At 44.2% G+C, this 22,924-nt stretch overlaps 1 protein-coding gene across 5 annotated transcripts in view; it reads right to left on the minus strand.

Annotated features, from left to right (window-relative positions):
- Positions 1-2,851: 2,851 nt before the first annotated feature.
- Positions 2,852-22,924, minus strand: part of LOC138802408 (discoidin domain-containing receptor 2-like) — a 98,518-nt gene continuing 78,445 nt past the window's right edge. For 4 of the 5 annotated variants that reach the window (XM_069985675.1, XM_069985674.1, XM_069985676.1 and 1 more), the window contains 12 exons: positions 22,738-22,843; positions 21,930-22,116; positions 21,578-21,824; positions 21,061-21,162; positions 19,578-19,735; positions 19,300-19,498; positions 13,142-13,386; positions 12,790-12,911; positions 10,972-11,169; positions 9,435-9,669; positions 9,205-9,354; positions 2,852-7,535 (listed from right to left, as the gene is read on the minus strand). In XM_069985675.1, the coding sequence (XP_069841776.1) occupies positions 7,395-7,535; positions 9,205-9,354; positions 9,435-9,669; positions 10,972-11,169; positions 12,790-12,911; positions 13,142-13,386; positions 19,300-19,498; positions 19,578-19,735; positions 21,061-21,162; positions 21,578-21,824; positions 21,930-22,116; positions 22,738-22,843 (2,090 nt within the window). In that variant the 3' untranslated portion in view covers positions 2,852-7,394. The remainder of the gene's footprint in view (positions 7,536-9,204; positions 9,355-9,434; positions 9,670-10,971; positions 11,170-12,789; positions 12,912-13,141; positions 13,387-19,299; positions 19,499-19,577; positions 19,736-21,060; positions 21,163-21,577; positions 21,825-21,929; positions 22,117-22,737; positions 22,844-22,924) is intronic. The other variant, XM_069985678.1, reaches the window with a different exon arrangement.

The raw sequence follows: 22,924 nt of genomic DNA on the forward strand, positions 1-22,924 counted from the left end.
ATAATGGGAAACAGGTTTCGATGCACTGACTCATAGAGGGCTTCTGTCTATGCTAAACAGCTAGGCTGCATTAGTCTGCGCTACAGTGTAAAGCATGGAGCACATCAGAGGCTGTCTCCCAGGAGGACCTGGCCAATCCTTTCCTGTGCTCTCCTGTCCTGTTTCATCATGTCCTCTCTCATCGTCTCCCATCCCGTCCCCTCCTGTCCTGTCCCTTCCTGTCCTGTCCGCTCCTGTCCATTTTTGTCCTGTCTCATCCTGTCCTGTCTTGTCCTTTGTCATCCCATCCCGTCCTGTCCTGTCTCTTTCCAACCTTTCCTGTCCTGTCTGCCTCTGTCCTGTCCTGTCTCATCCCCTTCTCTTTCTGTCCGCCTAGTTCTGTGCTCTTGTGTATTGTCCCATCCTGTCCCGTTTTGTCCTCTCCTTTCCTATCCCATCCTGTCCCGTTTTGTCCTCTCCTTTCCTATCCCATCCCTTCCTGTCCAATCTCCCCTATCCAGTCCTCTCCTGTCCTGTTCCATCCTCTCCTCTCCTGCCCCCTCCTGTCCTGACCAATTTCCCCTATCCCTTCCTCTCCTGTCCTGTCCCATCCTCTCCTGTCTCCTGTCCCATCCCGTCCTGCATTACACAAATCATATGTTGGACCAGCTCACCAGCTCCACAGGTTTACCATCCAGCATCCTAGTCTTGCATGTGACAATCCAGAAGACAATGTTGTAGTCCAGAGCTCCGATAGTCAGATGTTTATAGCTGAAGATCCGATTCCAGACATTCAGGTAAGAATGGAGCCCTAAAGGCTCTTACCCATGGTAATCCTATCACTTGACCCTTCACCTGCTAAAAACAATATTTATCCAGTGCAAACATGGGGGCCAACATTGCGATCCTCATTGTGTTTTGTTGCTTCTTCTGCCTGATCTGTGTCTGTCACTATTTGGATATACATAATACAAGATAAAGGCCGGTGTCACTGTTACAAAATACACAGAGGAGCGCCATTATTATCACCACTTTCTACTTTCAGGTCCTTCATGTATACAAGGGGGGTGATAGTCTACTACACAAATGGCAATGTATGGTGAGAGGACAAATAACGCCATCGTAAATAAGTGATGTGGAAACAGTGGAGCACCATGTGCCATTAATGTGTCTTCCCCGCTGATCGTAAAGGGTTGTCTTCTCCAGTGATTGGTAAAGGGTTGTCTTATCCACTTATTGGTAAACAGCTGTCTTCTCTGATGATCGGTAAAGGGTTGTCTTCTATGATGGTTGTATCTGCTAGAGAATCCAAAGAACCAACACCACCATCTAGGTCCCACAGATGCTCAACAGGGTTGGGTTATTGGTAAACAGCAGTCTTCTCCGTTGATTGGTAAAGGGTTGTCTTCTCCATTGATTGGTAAATGGTTGTCTTCTCTAATGATTGATAAAGAGTTGCTCATTGGTAAAAGGGTTGTCTTCTCTGATGACTCACGTTTTCTGCTTTATTGAACACATGGACATTGTTGTGTCAGGAAAGGAAATATCGGAGAACAACCCCCCCCCCCCCCCCAGCCATTGCTGGAAGAACAGAAGGTGGGGGGTAATGTTCTGGTCTGCAGGATGTTCCCTTGGCCACTCATACATGTGGAGGTGCTCTGACACAATCTGAAGTATGAATCCATCCTTACAGATCACGTACACCCATACATGCTGATTGTCTCCCACTATCACTCTCTTTTCATACTGTACATTTTATATTATTCAGCTTGTGGCTTTGGTGTAGACCACAATTCAGACTGTGAAGATATTATTCATAGATCGGTGTTTCCCAACCTGTGGCTCTCCAAGTGTAGAAAATCGACATCCCCCACCATGGTTGTCAGAGTATGTAGGGAGTTGTAGTATCGGACAGCTGGAGAGTCACAGGTTGGGGGGCACTGATGTGCAGCTGGAGAAGAGGATAAAAGGGTGTTCTGACTTTGATATATTAATATGTATGTGATGGGTCAGGAATGGGTTAAATGAGAGCTGATCTGCTAGATCGGCGCACGGATCAACCTATCTATAATGACACATCCTTCCTGCATTGTTTTTGTTTGTCATCTTTTTCCTTATTTCTTCTTCTTGGATCGTCGTTCTTACCGTCATCTCCAGGTCCAGTCATTCTGTTACTCCTGATACATACCTGCTGGTGACCCCAATTTATCCTAAGTCCTGGGCGGGCCTGAGTATTGGGAGCCACTGTTAGGACCCAGGAATAGCCAAAGCTATAGGTAAAGCCATGTTCTGAATTCTTGGGTCCCAGAAGAACACAGTTCAATCATCTTATTGTCAAGGAAGTGTTGTAACCAAGAGAAGACTTTTACACAAACTGGAAGAAGCTCTTTAGATGCCACCTTGCTAGATTCTGACTTGGACCATCTGAAAATTTCCAATATTCCTAATACTTACCTCTTCCAGCCCTCCTAGTGGCCCAACTAGGTGGCATAACTGTTTAACTTACATGAAATATCAGGGGCTCATCTTGCTTGCCCATTGGGAGTCCTCTTAGCCGCCCACTATCGGGACAATAGCCCAGTGTCGCAGTACAGGACTTCCAGACCAACTATTCCTGGATTCAAGGAAGTTCAAGTTTTGTGCTTTAGAGACGTATCCCCCATAATAACAGAACAATAAGGAGACACCAAATAAGAGAGACCAGGCACCATGGTCCACAGATCAGGCTCATTTATTCGGCAATACAGATTTCATTGCACTTCAGTCCAGTCTGGCTACAGGTAAATATAGATTCAGTATCTACAGAAGTGACAGTAGTACAGTATTACAAAATGACACCGACCCCCCCATCCCATCCCCCACCCCTCCCACACCCCATGTTCCAGGTCAGAACATTTTACAATGACCTCACTATAACATTCATGTGTAAGACAATAACAAATAAAATCCAGTGTGGGAAGAAAACAATAGGCATTCAATACACAAACATGTGAGAAGACACAAGAGGCAAAACCAAAGAGGGCAACTGCGCATCCATCTTTTCCATTCGGTCGGGTGAAGGGAGGCAAGGAGACTTTGGTTTTCCACCACCTATAGCATCATATGGGGCAAGGGATATCACTATGAGACGCTTTGTGCCATGTGTCTCAGTAACCATTATAGATCCCAAGTCCCCAATATGGCTGCCACGCATGCCTCTCTGGCTCTGACTATATGATTGTATAAACAACATCTTAAAGGGGTTATCCAGCACTACAAAAACATGGCCACTTTTCCCCCTACTGTTGTCTCCAGTTCAGGTGCAGTTTGCAATTAAGCTCCATTTACTTCAATGGAACTGAGTTTCAAAACCCACCCAAACTGGAGACAACACTAGGGGGAAAGTGGCCATGTTTTTGTAGCGCTGGGTAACCCCTTTAAAGGAATTGGTTATCTGGAAAGAATTAGGGCTTCTGTACAATGTTCTATCAAAGCTGAATAAGAAGCTGGTTTGTTCTTACTAAATGCCCCTAGAAGAGCCAATCTAGGGGATGGAAGTAGTAAGGCCACCCCCTAACCTTGTAGAGTCATGGTTTCCTGTAGGAAGAGTCATGTGACCCCTAGTGGATATAACACAAAGAGAAGGGGCTTGTGTGTTTTATTTTCCATCCCTTTAAAAGAGTTATATATCCTACAGGGCCAAAGAGCATAATGGAACCAATCAACAGGGTTATGGTTTCTCACGTGTGGACCCCCAATCCCTCCTGGTAATACTACTGTAAGCGCTGTTCTTAACACCATTAAGTCAGGGCGCGTCGAAATCCCAAAAGACCTGACATCTTATGACCACTCAAGATGCGTCCGATTGGCCAAATATGATGTAACCATACGGACGGGCATCCAGAATGGACTGTGGTCACGAGGAACTCAACATGAACAAGGTGGTACAAAGCTTTGGGTTGGATAAGCAATAGGACAAAGCTGGGAAGGTTCTTGTACCAGGCTTCGCTCGTGTAACATTCTTTTTCATTCTAGACTAGTTTTGGCCATTAACAATGGAGTTATTTTGGTGCATTCCACTACTGTCAGCAAAAACCATCAACAATCTATGGTCAGTAAATACAAGGGTGCCTTTGTATGGGGTTACCCTCAGAGATAAGGGGCACTGGATGTACGTGAAAGCCGTTGACCCCACTTTTCAACTCACTTGGGTTCTCTTTATCAACCATGCCTGTACACCATAGAAGGATCAGGATCCTATAGTGCAAATGTAATCCAACTAATTAAATGTGTGGAGATTTAGAGAAGCTAATTCAGTGGTTAGAGATGCCCCCTGTTGGCGGTTTAGGCCACCCATCCAAGCCCTCTTGGTTGTTACTAAACACTAATAGGTCAAATGTAGCCAACTGATCCAACAACACTATGGTAAACGTAGAGCTTTATGTCAATAAAGTTTGTTGAAAAGACTCCCTTTTGTATCCCCCCAGTACATTAAGAGACTAGAAGTCTGAAATTGGGGACCTTGAGTGCTCTTTGATAAACTTTATTGCCACTGTCCTTTTAACCAATATTCTGGGTCCCACCAATACTGTTGTGATGTCATGTCTCGGCCAATGGTATTTTGGGTCAGTGTTTTGTTAGTGGAACTAGGGGCCTAGCTATACGAGGTTTGGGTGTAGCAGCCTCCCTGGTACTCTCTTAGAAACAAATAGTAGGGGCCTTGTTAAAAAACTTCATTGGGACTCCAAAACTTCAAGTTATGGCTCTTAGTGGAATTTGGGCAGAGTTGTTCTTAACCCCACATCCCCCGTCACCTGATCCCCCCTATCTAGTGGTATAGTATGGTACTATCAGCCCCTTCTAGGAGTACATATAGAGATCTGTGATTGGGAGAGTGTGCATATATATACATATATAGTGAACACGACCACCATTTGGGCCAGGCCGTGGGCTAGAACAACGTTTCATAGATAGAACTCATTACTCCGGATCAAACAGGTGGTAACACATTTTTGGGACAGTTTCCAACCCTCTGAGTCTCCACAGTCCTTGAAACAGATGTGAACATATGCCCACACACACACAGTCCTGATTCATATTGCCATGTGCTATTACACAGATTCACCTAGGTCATCACTAGGTCTACGACGCCCGCGTATGATCCCGAGAATGCAGATATTCAACCACGGCTTCTAGAGGATTGCAATGGGATCGGCAGACATGAGGCTCTTATTTGCACATGAATGCAATAGTACAGGGAAGTATCATGGAGCCAAGACAAGGGATTACCCTGACCACACGTAGGAGTGCATGACAGGCCCAGATTACCATAGTAAGACATTTACCCACATTACCAACATGGTTATGACCCAACTTGATCTCTACATGAGATGGAATATGGAAACCATTGCTCTCGAGCCAAAATCTCTACAATTTAGCTCAATATGGCCATATTGGGCCATTACAGGCATGACCATGAAAGGGATGGAAGAGGGTGGTCATACTTGTAAACCATTGGGTTACATATCACGTCACATTTCTGCTATACAAGAGTCATGGTAAAGTCTAGAGTGGTAAATCCAGCTGGCTTGTGGTTGGAAGGCTGTATGACTATGTGATTTAAAGGGTTGTTCCAGTTAGTTCTGATATTGGCATTAATGGTAAAATCGAAATGACCAAGTTAAATAGTACAAAATAGGACAATCTTACTCCCATCATGCCTCAGGGTGGAGCACAGATTTCACATTCGTATGACCCTAGGAGGCGCTTTCTTCTGTTGCTCTTCGTCGCCCTCTGTTGATCAATGTATTAACTGACAGTCAGAGAGGAACCATTGCAAGTTATGGGATACAGGAGGATCTGAGAGCCGGATATGGCTGAATGTGTGATTACAGATAACCGGGGCTGAAGGTGGATCCAAAAATTTTAGATGATTACATAATAAAATCCTCAATCTTACAGGATAAAATGCCAGCAGTCCCTTACGCTGAGCTAAACATAAATGTTGCAGTCGGTTGCATATTTATACCAAGAACAACTTAAAATGAAGCTAAGTGCACTAAGTACAGTTCAGGGGATGTGATCTGAGCGGTTACAGGGGACGTCCAGCCTCATTCTCCTGCCTACATGTCCTATAGACAGACATTCATGCTCCAAATGGGAATTATTGGATTTTAGGGACCTCTGTTTGGAGAACTGGTGTGGTTCTGAGCTTAGGCCCTGAGTCACTGTCATCTTATAACTTGGGTCACTAAATTTAAGGTCCCATAACTATGGAAATCTCAAACCACCCATTCTTATCAGTTTAAATGGGCCTTACCATGGCCATTGGGTCAGTACATGAGGCAGCCCATCTTAATCATTTTAATGGGCCTTACCATGCCCATTGGGACAGTACACAGGGCCTATCCTTATCATTTTAAGTGGCCCTAACCATGCCCATTGGGTCAGTACATGGGGCAGCCCATCCTTATTGGTTTAAATGGCCCTTACCATGCCGATTGGGTCAGTACATGGTGCGACCCATCTTAATTATTTTAATGGGCTTTAATATGCTCATTGGGACAGTATGTCCTCCGTGTCCTCTCTATTGGACACAGTAGTAGCACTCTACCCATCTAAAGGGGTACTCACGTTCTTTATTGAGAAGACTGTAAACACCATCTCTTCTTAAAATGGCCAGTTCTCCACTGACACAAGAAGTCAGGACGACTAAGGGATTGGTGGTAGACCAAACAAGGTCAAGTCTAGGGAATGGTAGGATGAGCCTTAAACTGAACATCCACAGGACGCTCACTGAAGTCCTGTCATGTGACTATATTTATAAATCTATCTTTTCATATTTACAATTATAAAAAATCCATAAAAAGTGGGGATGTAGGAGGAGAGCTCCATACCTGACGTCCTATGGGTGAAGGCATCTAAGGTTGCTTCCAAAACTCAAAGGCCTTAGTTGGTCCCATCACATCTAATGGACTGCTCTGGGTATTCTATATACAGACTACTTCAGGGCTTTGTATCTGTGTCATGGCAATACGATCACTAGACAGACACACAGACCCCACACACATATATACACACAGAATGTAGTGGTACTTCTCAGTGGGAAATTGTCCTTCTTCTCACATCTTATTTCCAGTCCTCGATCCCAGCTGGTTTCTCCCCTTCTGGGGAAGTGCAATGTTGCATCTTCTGCCCCCTCTGGGGTCAATTGTCTTGACATCTCAAGGGGCTTGGAACTCTGCAAGAGACTGAGGGTTCCGGTGGGGTCCCAGGAAGTCTAACAGCGCCGCAGGAGAACATTGTCTCTTGGTCCTTCTACAATCTACATCTAGATAACTAAAGGCCACGTCCAGTATAGCTCCAGATGAGTCCGCTACCACAAGAGCTCGCCTCTTCGGGGTTAAGTGTTTCTCAGAGTGTTCCTTGTACACGGATTACACAATGGCGTCCAGTTGTTCTATCAGGAATTGGTGGATGGTCTCAAACGTAGGGCGATCTTTGATGTCTCTGCCCCAACATTTCATCATTATGTCAAATATGGGGCTCGGGCAGAGGGGTGTCTGAGAGAGATAGATCTACAGAGCGAGAGACACCGAATATTATCACCAAGACACCGAAATCTGAGCAGCAGCAAATAGTATACAAATGTTTACCATGAGATAAACTGAGCCTGACCCGGAGCTGATCTCCTGTATACAATGATATGGAACATGCTGGTATAATCTGGGTATCTCCTGTATATGATTATATATGTACAGCTGGTATAGCCTGGGTATCTCCTGTATATAATTATATATGTACAGCTGGTATAACCTGGGGATTTCCTGTATATAATTATATATGTACAGCTGGTATAACCTGGGGATTTCCTGTATATAATTATATATGTACAGCTGGTATAACCTGGGGATTTCCTGTATATAATTATATATGTACAGCTGGTATACCCTGGTTATCTCCTGTATATAATTATATATGTACAGCTGGTATAACCTGGGTATCCTGTATGTAATTATATATGTACAGCTGGTATAACCTGGGTATATACTGTATATAATTATATATGTACAGCTGGTGTAACCTGGGGATCTCCTGTATATAATTATATATGTACAGCTGGTATAACCTGGGTATCCTGTATGTAATTATATATGTACAGCTGGTATAACCTGGGTATATACTGTATATAATTATATATGTACAGCTGGTGTAACCTGGGTATCCTGTATGTAATTATATATGTACAGCATGGTATACCCTGGTTATCTCCTGTATATAATTATATATGTACAGCTGGTATAACCTGGGTATATAGTGTATATAATTATATATGTACAGCTGGTATACCCTGGTTATCTCCTGTATATAATTATATATGTACAGCTGGTATAACCTGGGTATCCTGTATGTAATTATATATGTACAGCTGGTATAACCTGGGTATATACTGTATATAATTATATATGTACAGCTGGTGTAACCTGGGGATCTCCTGTATATAATTATATATGTACAGCTGGTATAGCCTGGGTATCTCCTGTATATAATTATATATGTACAGCTAGTATAACCTGGGTATCCTGTATATAATTATATATGTACAGCTGGTATAACCTGGGTATATACTGTATATAATTATATATGTACAGCTAGTATAACCTGGGTATATACTGTATATAATTATATATGTACAGCTGGTATAACCTGGGTATATACTGTATATAATTATATATGTACAGCTAGTATAACCTGGGGATCTCCTGTATATAATTATATATGTACAGCTGGTATAACCTGAGTATCTTCTGTATATAACTATATATGTTCAGCTGGTATAACCTGAGTATCTTCTGTATATAACTATATATGTACAGCTGGTATAACCTGGGTATCTCTTGTATATAATTATATATGTACAGCTAGTATAATCTGGGGATCTCCTGTATATAATTATATATGTACAGCTGGTATAATCTGGGGATCTCCTGTATATAGTTATATAGTTATATATGTACAGCTGGTATAACCTGGGTATCTTTTGTATATAAATATATATGTACAGATGGTATACCCAGGGTATCTCCTGTATATAATTATATATGTACAGCTGGTATAACCTGGGGATCTGTATATAAGTATATATGTACAGCTGGTATAACTGGGTATCCCCTGTATATATTGATATATATACGGCTGGTATAAGGTAGGCATTCATAGTGATATAGGTTATTATGTGGTAGTTACCTGTCTTCCTTGGTCTCTGAAGAACTCTCCAGTATTTTCGATCACCTGCTCATCTGATAGGACGCTGTACGGTTGCTCCTTACACAGGGTGAACATCTCCCATAAGGTGACGCCGAACGCCCAGACGTCACTGGACGTGGTAAACTTTCCCTAAATACACAGCACAGATGGAGTTAGCCCGGGGCCCAGTCTCAGTAGCCCCCACCATCAGTCCTGTGACCGTCACTTACCAGTAGGATACTCTCCCAGGCCATCCATCGGATCGGCAGCACCGCACGCCCCTGGATACGGTAATAATCTCCACTGTATAAATTCCGGCTCATTCCGAAATCCGCTATTTTGATGGTGTGATTGTTCCCCACAAGGCAGTTTCTCGTGGCCAAGTCTCTGTGTACAAAGTTTAGTGAGGCCAAGTACTTCATCCCAGCCGCGATCTGCGTGCTCATGTATAGGAGGTTGTGGAGACTGCGGGGGAAAAGCACAGAGGGGGGTACATGTTACCTAATAGTTACACGCTGCGGGAAGACCCCATGACCGCAGCCACTGAAGCTATCTATGTGGCGTATGCCCCTGGAGGTGTTGTGTCGGAGAATCGGCCGGTCACTTGCTAGATGGTGAAATGTGACGCCACTTCGGTGGGGGAGAATCACAGAGTCTCTTTATAGCGCAAATAAACTTGGTTTTACTTGGAAGGTACTTGTGTGCAGCAAATTATACAGCTTTACTATAACAAGATAGGTTACACTTGATAGTTCCCTTGATAATACAATAACCAGATCTGCGACAGGAATGGAGTGAGGAGTACAGTCGTGCTGACTAGGTAGCGTGTTAAGAGATACAAAGAAGCAGAGTAGCAGAGAGGAGGATGTCGTGAGAGTCTCATACAAGTAGTACTGTGCTCTGCTGGGATGTTGGAGAATGAGGTAGAAGAATACTTAGAAAAAGAAAAATACATGTGCCCGTGTATTGACCTTTGGGTCTTCGCACCACCTAATGCTCACCAGTGACGGCTGAACCGTCCTATAAGGGTGACACAAGGCCCCAGACCTTATTACCTGGGATGAGCGGAATGCTGAGGGTTCCCTGTTAACAACCGTGCTGCAAGATAGAGTTCATAGGCCTTAGCAACCTTGCTCTATCCGGATCAGTTCCTAGCTTACTGCTGTCTGTGGATCCTGTCCTGCTCTGTGACTCTCCTAGTCCACGGCGTAGGTTGAGGCTGTCTCTGACTTGTCCTCTCTTGAAAGGGGTTTAACACTGCATGGTGTTGTGTAGCATTACTGAGAAGAAAACTGTAAACTGTGTCCTGTCTTGCGTCCTACCCATACGAGGTTCTAAGACTGACCTACTCTTCCTGTCTTCCTTCCTCAGCATATCTAAAGTGCGCTGTGAGTGAGTAAAGAGTGCAATAGAAGAAGAGAGAGATGATAGGAGAGAAGAACAGATTCCCATAGGTTCACAGATCCATGTGATATACAAACAAACAATAACCCTTTACATACTTAAGCCGTGCAGCATCTGAATACAATAATAGCGACATCTAGTGGTGAAACTTTATCACTACCTTCATCACCACCTTTGCACGATAGGTACAGGCTTTTACAAAAGGTGTAACCAACAGCAACACCTGTGGTGGGACACCACATCTATGCAGTAAGCAGGTGGTTATGCAGGGTGGCATGGTGTGATGGGCACAGGACAAAGGGGGCAGCCCCTGCTATAGTGGGGAGCAATCCAGGTTCCGATTTAGGTCCCTAATTTACTCACCTTACAGATGGAATATTGTTGGCAGTGGTAAACTGGCTGCGGATCTCCCTCTGGGACAGGAACTGGTTGAGGTCTCCATTTTCCATGTATTCCGTAATCATACAGAGGGGGTCGTCCCGGACGCAGACCCCCAACAGGCGGATGATATTGGGGTGCTTGAGGCGGGAGATGATCTTTATCTCTTTTAAAAAGTCATTTCTGTAGATGAAGAAGCAAAATTTTAAACGATCTTTAGACCATCATGGTGACGTGTCCAAGGTTCGTATGGGTAGGGTCCTAGTGCTGAGACCTCGGCCAATCGCTTGAAGGACAGGTCAGACGCGCTCTCTGCCTCTTCATCCCTGCTGTAAACTGCTAATGTGAGCTTCCTATAATGGAAGCCTATGGAACTTCCGGTTTAGAAAATTTTATGGGGTACAGCTTTTTTTTTCCTGACTGTAATTACAGTGGTACCTTGGTTTAAGAGCGTTTTGCAAGAAGAGCTCACAGTTTTTTAAAATTGTGACTTGGTTTAAGAGCATTGCTTTGGTTTAAGAGCTCCCTGTACTGGGTGGGAGGGTGAGTAGAGGAGGGGCATGGTCTGCATAGCGGGGTCTGCAGCACAGTACTCTGACCCAGGAAGTCTCTCTCACCTTCCAATTTATAGCAGATCCACTTCAGGCTGGGGCTTGCATCAGGGGACAGGACTGTGGGGGTAATCTCTTTATAGCTTTAACCCCTCTCTCCACGGACAGAGAGTGCTGCTATACTGTGTCCACATCTGCCCTGCTCATTCCTTCATGCTTGCAGTCTCTATCAGTCCTTGTGTTTCCCATCCTCTCCATTCCTGCTATAATGTGCTTGCACTCACACTCAGCTATACACACTGCTGCTATAATGTGCTTGCACTCACACTCAGCTATACACACTGCTGCTATAATGATTATAAAATGATTTTTGGGGTGTGGAACCAATTGTCTACATTTCAATGATTTCTTATGGGAAAATTTGCTTTGGTATAAGAGTGGATTTGGATTACAAGCACGGTCCCGGAACGAATTATGCTCGTAATCCAAGGCACCACTGTATTTTATTTCTCTTCTAGTACATTGTTATGGGGGCGGCAATGTTGCCTGAGCTGTTTTTAACAGCATTTAGTGACTTGCTTTACAGCAAGACTTATGGACATAGACAACAATAGACAGACTCTGTCCCCTTGAGATGAATGTGAAATCTTACTGATCGTGCTCTGTGACCTGTGAGGAGGTCATTCCACAAGGAGCTGCTATTGCCTCCTCTATCAATCCTTGTGCAGCTCCCGGTCCTGCCCACTCAGCCAGTCAGTGACTGGGATGGGACACCGTTGCAGTCACTGACTGGCTGAGCAGATGCTTCGTTCTGGGACGTGGCGATACAGGAAGCTGGGAGAAACTGCAGAACAGAGGCTGCGTGTGAGCTGGTGAGGGGGCACAGGGATGGGTAAGTATACATTTTTTATTATGTTTCCTCTTTCCTCTGTCTGCTCTTGATTTTTAGATTTTAGAGTTCCTCTTTAATCTTGAGGAAGATTTTCCATGTCTCTGGATGGGGTCGACAGTGTAAAGAATGGAGGTTGCTATTGTGACTGCAATGGCTACATTCAGGTATAGGGTCCCTCTTAAGCAGGGGTAAGAAAAGCTTTAGCCTTGGCTTTCCAGGCATGATGCAAATTGTAGTTTTGCTGGAGGGCTGAAGGTTCTCCATCCCTGCTTATAAAGGCACAAGGTCTGAGGGGCGGAGTCAAGTGTCATGTCCCACCCCTCAGACTCTTCAGTCTGGCATGCTCCTTTATTAATGTACCTGGCGGTTTTGGTAACATTGGCTCTCAGCATTTTCACCGCCACAAGCACAGGTTGGTTGGTGAAGTCACTTGAGGATGTCTCCAGGAAGTCTTGCAGCCCCTCCACCTCGCACAGGTGAACCTGAGACAAAGCAGCGGAGACATCACATATACTGCAGCACGTATATATCACAAATACACTATAGAAAGATGGCCACCTTACAGTATTCTTTGTCAGTATGGCAAGTTACATAGGAATCTGATTGAAGAAAACCTTCATCAGGAAACAATACATATTAACTTCATGACTGCCATCTGCAGGCCAAAACAAAGTATTACACATCACTAGTAATAGTGCTCCGAGTCCCTCACCTCTCCAAACTGTCCTTCCCCCAGTTTCTCTTTTAGTCGCAGTTGGTTGCGTGGAAACTCTCCTACACTGATGTCCTTCTTAGTGAGCGAATCCACGGTAAGAGCCGGAACAGCGTACATGTTATTCCCGGTCACTCCCTGAAGATTCACAATGTCAGTTTCTGCATAGTGCGGGACGCTGTTCTGGAAGCCTTGATGTGGGGTGGACTTGGTCAGATCAGGTTCTGCGTAGTCTCCGCTGCAGGCTGCAGGTATATATATATATATCATCTCTGCATCAGATACTGAATCTACATAAATCTAATACAACTGATAGGGGGCAGTATTATAGGGGCAGTATATAGGGGCAGTATTATAGTAGTTATGGAAAAGGTAGAACAATAGTTATATCCCTGTATATAGGGAGCAGTATTATAGTAGTTCTATTCCTGTATATAGGGGCAGTATTATAGTAGTTATTGCCAGAGGGAGGAACAGCTGACCCGCACCACCAAACAACAGTCCAATGCCTATGGATCCACGGATACAAAATGTGCAGGATACACTGCGATATAAATGGCTGGACGCCGGGGGTGCAAGACGATAAGGGAGTAATACGCTGTGTGTAGGGTAGATGAAGACAGCACTCACCCGGTACAAGGCAGCTCAGTTTATTCCATAAATCGCAGGTGGCAGGGAGGGAGAGGTGAGGACGCGCACTGGGACGGCCGTTTCGGGGACACGCCCCCCTTTGTCGACCAGGTAATGACGTCATGTGGTAGGAGGTGTGCTATATACACAGGTAACGTGCACGTGATCAATCAAGGAAAAAATTATGTGTTAAACAAATAACAAATAACAAAACCATTTACACAAAAACACTGAAATCGTTCCGCTCGTTTAGGCCGAGCGGACCCGTAGCGTTCAGTCGGGAGATCCAGAGGGACTCTTTTCTCAGGAGTATCTGGTGCTTGTCAGCTCCCTCTGGTACAGAGTTTACTCTTTCTAGTCCGAGGAACTTTAAGTTCTTGGTATCGCCGTGATGGACAGTCCGTACATGCTCTATAAGGCGTGGGACGCCTTTACCTGTCCTTACAGAGTAGGCATGTTCCTTAAACCTTACCCATAAGGGTCTCTTGGTCTTCCCTATATAGTATAATCCGCAGCTGCAGACTATAGCATATACTATAAGGGAGGATTTACAGGTAATAAAATCTTTAATTAGACATTCATGACCTCCCAAGCGGATAAAGGAAACGTTTAGCAATTGGGTGCAGTACTTGCATTGGCCACACTTTCTGTTGCCTTGTGGCAGTGTTTTAGACAACCAGTCAGTGTTTTTAGTTTTTAAATTGGAGTTATTTAAATGGTCAGCTATTGTTTTGTTCTTTCTGTAGGAGATGCATGGCCTCCTCTCCGCAATATCTCTAAGGTCAGGGTCTGACTCCAGAAGGTGCCAGTGTCTTTTAATAGCCTCTTGTATAACCATATTATTGGGGGAGTTTTGAAAGATGAAATTGAATCTCCTGTCCGTAGGGTATTGTTTAGCTGTATGTGACAAAAGGTTGTCTCTGTTCTGTATGCTAGCCCTATGACGTGCTGTTTTTACAATAGTGTCAGGGTATCCTCGTTCGGCAAATCTCTTCTCCATCTCCGCAGCCTGTTCATTGAAAGAGTCAATTGTAGAGTTCACCCTGCGCAGGCGCAGCATCTGGCCATAGGGGATAGCTTTCTTAACGTGCGCAGGGTGCGAGCTGCGGAAATGGAGAAGAGAGTTGCAAGAGGTAGGTTTCCTGAAAACCGAGGTGTGGATCTCATTGTCGCGGATATTCACTTGAACATCCAGAAATTCAAGAGAATTTCCCCCGAATTTAGAAGTAAAAAGCATGTTAACGTGATTGTGTGTATTAAGGAAATGAATAAAGTCGGAGAATTGTGCCTCTGTGCCCTGCCAAACAATAAAAATGTCATCAACAAAACGGTGGTAGGACTTAATGAACTTAATATAAGGATTGGTGGTGGAGAAAACAACATCGTGTTCCAGCTTAGCGAGAAACAAGTTGGCATACGTACAGGAGACCGGCGTGCCCATGGCAGTGCCGATCTCCTGTCGATACCAACTGTCCTCGTAGCGGAACACGTTGTTGGTGAGAATGAAACGTAAAGCTTCACCAATAAAATCAACCATAGCAGTGGGGTTGTTACCCTGAGTAACGTACCACTTGACAGCCTCCACACCCGCATCATGGGGGATGCGGGTGTAGAGGCTCTCCACGTCAACGGAGGCCAGAGCACAATCATCCGTCCAGGTAATGTCACTAAGAACTTTAAGAAAGTCACTAGAATCTTTTAGAAATGTTGGAGTATTTTTGAGAATAGGGTTTAGGAGCCAGTCTAAAAATTGGGACAGGCTTTCAGTTACGGAGTTTATGGCTGACACTATAGGACGCCCAGGTGGCACCTCCAAGGATTTGTGTACCTTGGGTAGGAAGTACCACCTGGGCGGTCTTGGGGCGTCTGGGAGGAGTTTCTCTGCAAGTTTCTTGTCCAATGCACCTTCCCTTGTGTGTTTGACAAGTAACTTTCTGAGCCCCTCTTGTATGCCTGTCATAGGGTCTTTATTTAGAACAGTATATGTATTTCTGTCCCCTAATTGGCGTCGGGCTTCAGTGTTGTAATACGTTTTGGACATTATAACGGCTGCCCCTCCCTTGTCTGCCCTACGTATAACCAGGTCCTGACGTGACTTTAACCATCGGATAGCTCTGTTTTCCCTTTCCGTGACATTCATGGATACGGGTGGGTATTTAAGTGCTCTGACATCCCTGAGTACGGACTTGTGGAACAAGTCAAGTGGCCCTCCTGGTGTCACCTGTGGGGTGAAAGTAGATTTTTTCCCCCCGGTGAAGCTAGGACCTCCATTACTGCAGGTCCTAGCTTCACCGGGGGGGAAAAAATCTACTTTCACCCCACAGGTGACACCAGGAGGGCCACTTGACTTGTTCCACAAGTCCGTACTCAGGGATGTCAGAGCACTTAAATACCCACCCGTATCCATGAATGTCACGGAAAGGGAAAACAGAGCTATCCGATGGTTAAAGTCACGTCAGGACCTGGTTATACGTAGGGCAGACAAGGGAGGGGCAGCCGTTATAATGTCCAAAACGTATTACAACACTGAAGCCCGACGCCAATTAGGGGACAGAAATACATATACTGTTCTAAATAAAGACCCTATGACAGGCATACAAGAGGGGCTCAGAAAGTTACTTGTCAAACACACAAGGGAAGGTGCATTGGACAAGAAACTTGCAGAGAAACTCCTCCCAGACGCCCCAAGACCGCCCAGGTGGTACTTCCTACCCAAGGTACACAAATCCTTGGAGGTGCCACCTGGGCGTCCTATAGTGTCAGCCATAAACTCCGTAACTGAAAGCCTGTCCCAATTTTTAGACTGGCTCCTAAACCCTATTCTCAAAAATACTCCAACATTTCTAAAAGATTCTAGTGACTTTCTTAAAGTTCTTAGTGACATTACCTGGACGGATGATTGTGCTCTGGCCTCCGTTGACGTGGAGAGCCTCTACACCCGCATCCCCCATGATGCGGGTGTGGAGGCTGTCAAGTGGTACGTTACTCAGGGTAACAACCCCACTGCTATGGTTGATTTTATTGGTGAAGCTTTACGTTTCATTCTCACCAACAACGTGTTCCGCTACGAGGACAGTTGGTATCGACAGGAGATCGGCACTGCCATGGGCACGCCGGTCTCCTGTACGTATGCCAACTTGTTTCTCGCTAAGCTGGAACACGATGTTGTTTTCTCCACCACCAATCCTTATATTAAGTTCATTAAGTCCTACCACCGTTTTGTTGATGACATTTTTATTGTTTGGCAGGGCACAGAGGCACAATTCTCCGACTTTATTCATTTCCTTAATACACACAATCACGTTAACATGCTTTTTACTTCTAAATTCGGGGGAAATTCTCTTGAATTTCTGGATGTTCAAGTGAATATCCGCGACAATGAGATCCACACCTCGGTTTTCAGGAAACCTACCTCTTGCAACTCTCTTCTCCATTTCCGCAGCTCGCACCCTGCGCACGTTAAGAAAGCTATCCCCTATGGCCAGATGCTGCGCCTGCGCAGGGTGAACTCTACAATTGACTCTTTCAATGAACAGGCTGCGGAGATGGAGAAGAGATTTGCCGAACGAGGATACCCTGACACTATTGTAAAAACAGCACGTCATAGGGCTAGCATACAGAACAGAGACAACCTTTTGTCACATACAGCTAAACAATACCCTACGGACAGGAGATTCAATTTCATCTTTCAAAACTCCCCCAATAATATGGTTATACAAGAGGCTATTAAAAGACACTGGCACCTTTTGGAGTCAGACCCTGACCTTAGAGATATTGCGGAGAGGAGGCCATGCATCTCCTACAGAAAGAACAAAACAATAGCTGACCATTTAAATAACTCCAATTTAAAAACTAAAAACACTGACTGGTTGTCTAAAACACTGCCACAAGGCAACAGAAAGTGTGGCCAATGCAAGTACTGCACCCAATTGCTAAACGTTTCCTTTATCCGCTTGGGAGGTCATGAATGTCTAATTAAAGATTTTATTACCTGTAAATCCTCCCTTATAGTATATGCTATAGTCTGCAGCTGCGGATTATACTATATAGGGAAGACCAAGAGACCCTTATGGGTAAGGTTTAAGGAACATGCCTACTCTGTAAGGACAGGTAAAGGCGTCCCACGCCTTATAGAGCATGTACGGACTGTCCATCACGGCGATACCAAGAACTTAAAGTTCCTCGGACTAGAAAGAGTAAACTCTGTACCAGAGGGAGCTGACAAGCACCAGATACTCCTGAGAAAAGAGTCCCTCTGGATCTCCCGACTGAACGCTACGGGTCCGCTCGGCCTAAACGAGCGGAACGATTTCAGTGTTTTTGTGTAAATGGTTTTGTTATTTGTTATTTGTTTAACACATAATTTTTTCCTTGATTGATCACGTGCACGTTACCTGTGTATATAGCACACCTCCTACCACATGACGTCATTACCTGGTCGACAAAGGGGGCGTGTCCCCGAAACGGCCGTCCCAGTGCGCGTCCTCACCTCTCCCTCCCTGCCACCTGCGATTTATGGAATAAACTGAGCTGCCTTGTACCGGGTGAGTGCTGTCTTCATCTACCCTACACACATTATAGTAGTTATATTCCTGTATATAGGGGCAGTATTATAGTAGTTATATTCTTGTATATAGGAGCAGTATTATAGTAGTTATATTCTTGTACATAAGGAGCAGTATTATAGTAGTTATATTCTTGTACATAAGGAGCAGTATTATAGTAGTTATATTCTTGTACATAAGGAGCAGTATTATAGTAGTTATATTCTTGTACATAGGAGCAGTATTATAGTAGTTATATTCTTGTATATAGGAGCAGTATTATAGTAGTTATATTCTTGTACATAAGGAGCAGTATTATAGTAGTTATATTCTTGTATATAGGAGCAGTATTATAGTAGTTATATTCTTGTATATAGGAGCAGTATTATAGTAGTTATATTCCTGTATATAGGAGCAGTATTATAGTAGTTATATTCCTGTATATGGGAGCAGTATTATAGTAGTTATATTCTAGTATATAGGAGCAGTATTATAGTAGTTATATTCTTGTACATAAGGAGCATTATTATAGTAGTTATATTCTTGTATATAGGAGCAGTATTAGAGTAGTTATATTCCTGTATATAGGAGCAGTATTAGAGTAGTTATATTCCTGTATATAGGAGCAGTATTATAGTAGTTATATTCTTGTATATAGGAGCAGTATTATAGTAGTTATATTCTTGTATATAGGGAGCAGTATTATAGTAGTTATATTCTTGTATATAGGAGCAGTATTATAGTAGTTATATTCCTGTATATAGGAGCAGTATTAGAGTAGTTATATTCTTGTGAATAGAGGAAAATATTATAGTAGTATAATATAGTAAAATATATTATTGTAGTTATATTTTTGTTCATGTTCTCAGTTTTCACAGTCCTTTTATCATTTTGTCATTTTCATCATTATATTTCAGCCATAATAGATGTTCTGAAGTTGTAATCTGTAGTAGAGAGTCTCATGCTGTACATTACATGCCGCACCTGAATCCTCGGCACTCTGGGACAGCTCAGGAAGTTTCCGTAGTGGTTTGGTCGGCTGCTGGTAGTCGAGGTCAAGAGGGAAGATTCGCTCATAGGTGGGATTGGACTGGTGGATTTGTGTCTGGTTGTTGTTGCCGATGGTACAACTATAGAAGGACAGTCGCACCGTGGCGTCTTCTTCCAAGATCCGACGTGGAGCCTAAAAAGTATCACGCTATTATTAGAAGGAATGTCTTGGTCCTTAATATCCTCTGAAACTACTATTCACAGGACTTCACCTTCTCCAGTCTCTTTTGTATATATTGTTTCCACAGGATCAGCACTATGATAATGAGCAGCAGAAGGATTATGGCCACCAAACAGCCAATCAGAACAGACGTCTTTGGCTCATCTGGTTTGTCCAGTGGTCTGCTGATGGTGAATGGGAAAGTGGTTTCTGGAAAAGGAAATATACAGTAAGTGGTGGTCACATAAGTGGACTTTAAGACGTCAACATTATGTTGAAGGTAGTGGTTGGGTAGGTTAATGTTCATGATGAAGTAATGGTTAGTCATGGTGGAGGTTTGTGTTTAAGGACTAGTCATCACTAGCCATGATGGTGGTTTGTGGTTATAGTTGGACTAGTGGTGGTTGCTCCTGATGAAGGTTTCTGTCCATGGTTGGCAAGGATGGTTTGTGTTCATGGCTGGGCAAGTGATGGTTGCTTATGATAGTGGTTGTTCATGGTGGTTCGCCTTGGTAGAGGTTTGTGTCTATGGTTGGACAAATGATGATTCACCATGGTGGTAGTTTGCGTTCATGTTTAGACTACTGGTGATTCACAATGATGGTGGTTTGTATTTATGGTTTTACTATTGGTGGTTGCTCAAGATGGAGGTTTGTGTTCATAGTTGGAGAAGTGATGATTGCTTATGATACTGGTTTGTGTTCATGGTGGTTCACCTTGGTGGAGGTTTGTGTCTATGGTTGGACAAATGATGGTTCACCATGATGGTAGTTTGTGTTGGTGGTTGGACTACCAGTGATTCACAATGATGATGGTTTGTGTTTATGGTTGTACTAGTGGTGGTTGCTCACGATGGTAGTTTTTAAACATAGTTGGACAAGTGATGGTTTGCCATGATGGTAGTTTGTGTTCATGTTTAGACTACCGGTGATTCACAATGATGGTGGTTTGTATTTATGGTTTTACTAGTGGTGGTTGCTCAAGATGGAGGTTTGTGTTCATAGTTGGAGAAGTGATGATTGCTTATGATAGTGGTTTGTGTTCATGGTTGGACTACTGGTGATTCACCACGATGGAGGTTTGTGTTCATGGTTGGAAAAGTGATGGTTCTCCAGGATGGTGGTTTGTATTAATGGTTGGGTTAGTGGCGATTTGCCTTGGTGGAGGTTTTTGTCTATAGTTGGATAAGTGGTGTTTCCCCATGATTAAGGTTTGTTTTCATGGTGGATCAAGTAGTGGTTCCCCATTTGTGTTCATGGTTGGACTTTGGTGGTGCAATGGCACAACTATGGTGATTTGTGTTTATGGTTGGACCAGTAATGGTTGCCCATGAGGGAGGACTGTGTTTATGGTTGATCAAGTGGTGGCTGCTAGGCAGGCAGATGGTCTGTGGTAGGGCATTTAATAAGCAATGATGGTAGGAAGCCACATGTTGGCCCTCATAGTAGAGTGGATATGAGTAGAGTAGACATAAGAAGATACTGATAAGGTGGGGTTCATAGTCTGAGCCCAGTTATCATGTTTATGTCACCCACCAGATTTCCTCTCAGTAGCGTTCAGGATGGGGGTCTCAGTGGTAGCAGCCTTGACTGTAGTGGGTGGAAGGGTAACAATGGGTGGCACTTCAATGTCCATGTCTGGGGGGGAAATAAGAACAATGATGCAAAATGTGACAACAAATCTCCTCTGCATGTCCTGTCCAGAGCTCTCATATAAAAGCATTCATGACTGTGTCCCCAAGACAACACTTCCTGTACCTGATCTTTGGCGGCTCAGTTCCATCACAGGTAAACATAGCCCTATGGTAACCAGTCTGAATCAAGTACAGGAAGTGTTGTCATAGGAACAACTATAACATCTAATAACAGGAAACAGGAAGTCATACTGTACTGTATATACAAGTGTGGCCATTTAGATAGATCTAATAGTATAGCAATGTTACATATATCAGAGCTGACTTCTGGCGCGGTATACAGTGGTATCACAAAATATAATTGGGGGGTTCCATAGGACAGCAGGGAAACGTCGCAATGTACATGTCAGATGTCTCACTTGACTGGAAGGAGATCTCGCTGAACATCATCCACGTGTCGGCAAAGTAGAACTTGCAGAGGATGAAGCTCCCAACTCTCTGCTGTAAGGGGATCATGACGAATCTGGAGCTGGGGTTCTTGTCGTCCAGCACGGTCACCACCCCCACCGGCTCCGGCTCCCAGTCAGACTGCTGCCGGGACTTAAAGAAACACTCCGCCCTCTGGAAAATCTTCACCCCCTTGGTGAACATGTTATTACAGTGGACCTGAAGACAGGGAGATACTATTGTTATGTCTCCTCCCAGGAGACAGATAACAATAATGTAAATGACCCCAGAGGAATCAGATATATATATTTATGAGACACACACCTTCATAAAGGTGAAGTTCCGGGGTCCATCAAACTGGAACTCTATCTCCACATATCCATTGCGCATGCTTTCATTCTTCCAGCCGATGTAATCATATCCGGGCCAGACACGGTACTGGTGGCTGTGAGTGAAGTCGTCCAAACCAAGCACGCCGTCCGTCAGCTGACCCAGACCATCAAACATACGCCTGTACATAGAGAAAAAGATCACATGCCTATTATAGACTGACGTCTGAAGCCCACGTCAGTGACCAGGAAGCGGCCGGGCAACGCGGACCGGAGCGGCACAATGCGGGACACGGCGCTGGAACCGGGGAGGTAAGGGGACGTCATTGCCCTCATACACCTCCTCCCCGGTCATATGCAAAAAAGCCCCCCAGCCCGGAGTACCCCTTTAATTCCTATCTACTTACCTCCATCTTACTTCCCCTTCTTTCTGTCACTGTTCCTCCTCCCATCCTCTCTTCCTCCTTCCATCCTCTCTTCCTTTCTCCTTCCTTTCATTCTTCCACCTTCCTCCCCTTCTTCCCCTCCATCATCACAATTTTCTTCCTTTCTTCTGTCCATTTTCTCTTCTTCCCTCCCTCCATCCTCTCTTCCATCTTCCTTCCATGCTTGCACCCTTCTTTCCATTTTTCCACCTTCCCTTCCTTTCTCCTTCCGTAATTCATATGTACTTGCCTCCATTCTCCTTTCTTTCACTCTTCTTCCATTTTCTCTCCCTTCCTCCCATCCTTCTTTCTACCACCATTTTTTCCATTCTTCCATTTTTCTTCCCTTCCTTTCTCCATTCTTCCTCCCTTCCTTACCTCTTCTCTAGGTATCCATCGTACGTGGAGTCATTCAGGTAGGCGATGGGATGTCCGGGAGCCATATACGTCTCTCCTTCCGGAATACTGTAGGATTTCAGTCCATCTGGAACACAGATAATACAGGTCACCCTATGGCTCTCCAACATGGTGGAAAACTACAACTCCCAACATGCCCATCCCTGAG

Source organism: Dendropsophus ebraccatus, chromosome 10 (genome assembly GCF_027789765.1).
Source record: "Dendropsophus ebraccatus isolate aDenEbr1 chromosome 10, aDenEbr1.pat, whole genome shotgun sequence".
Lineage (NCBI taxonomy): Eukaryota > Metazoa > Chordata > Amphibia > Anura > Hylidae > Dendropsophus > Dendropsophus ebraccatus.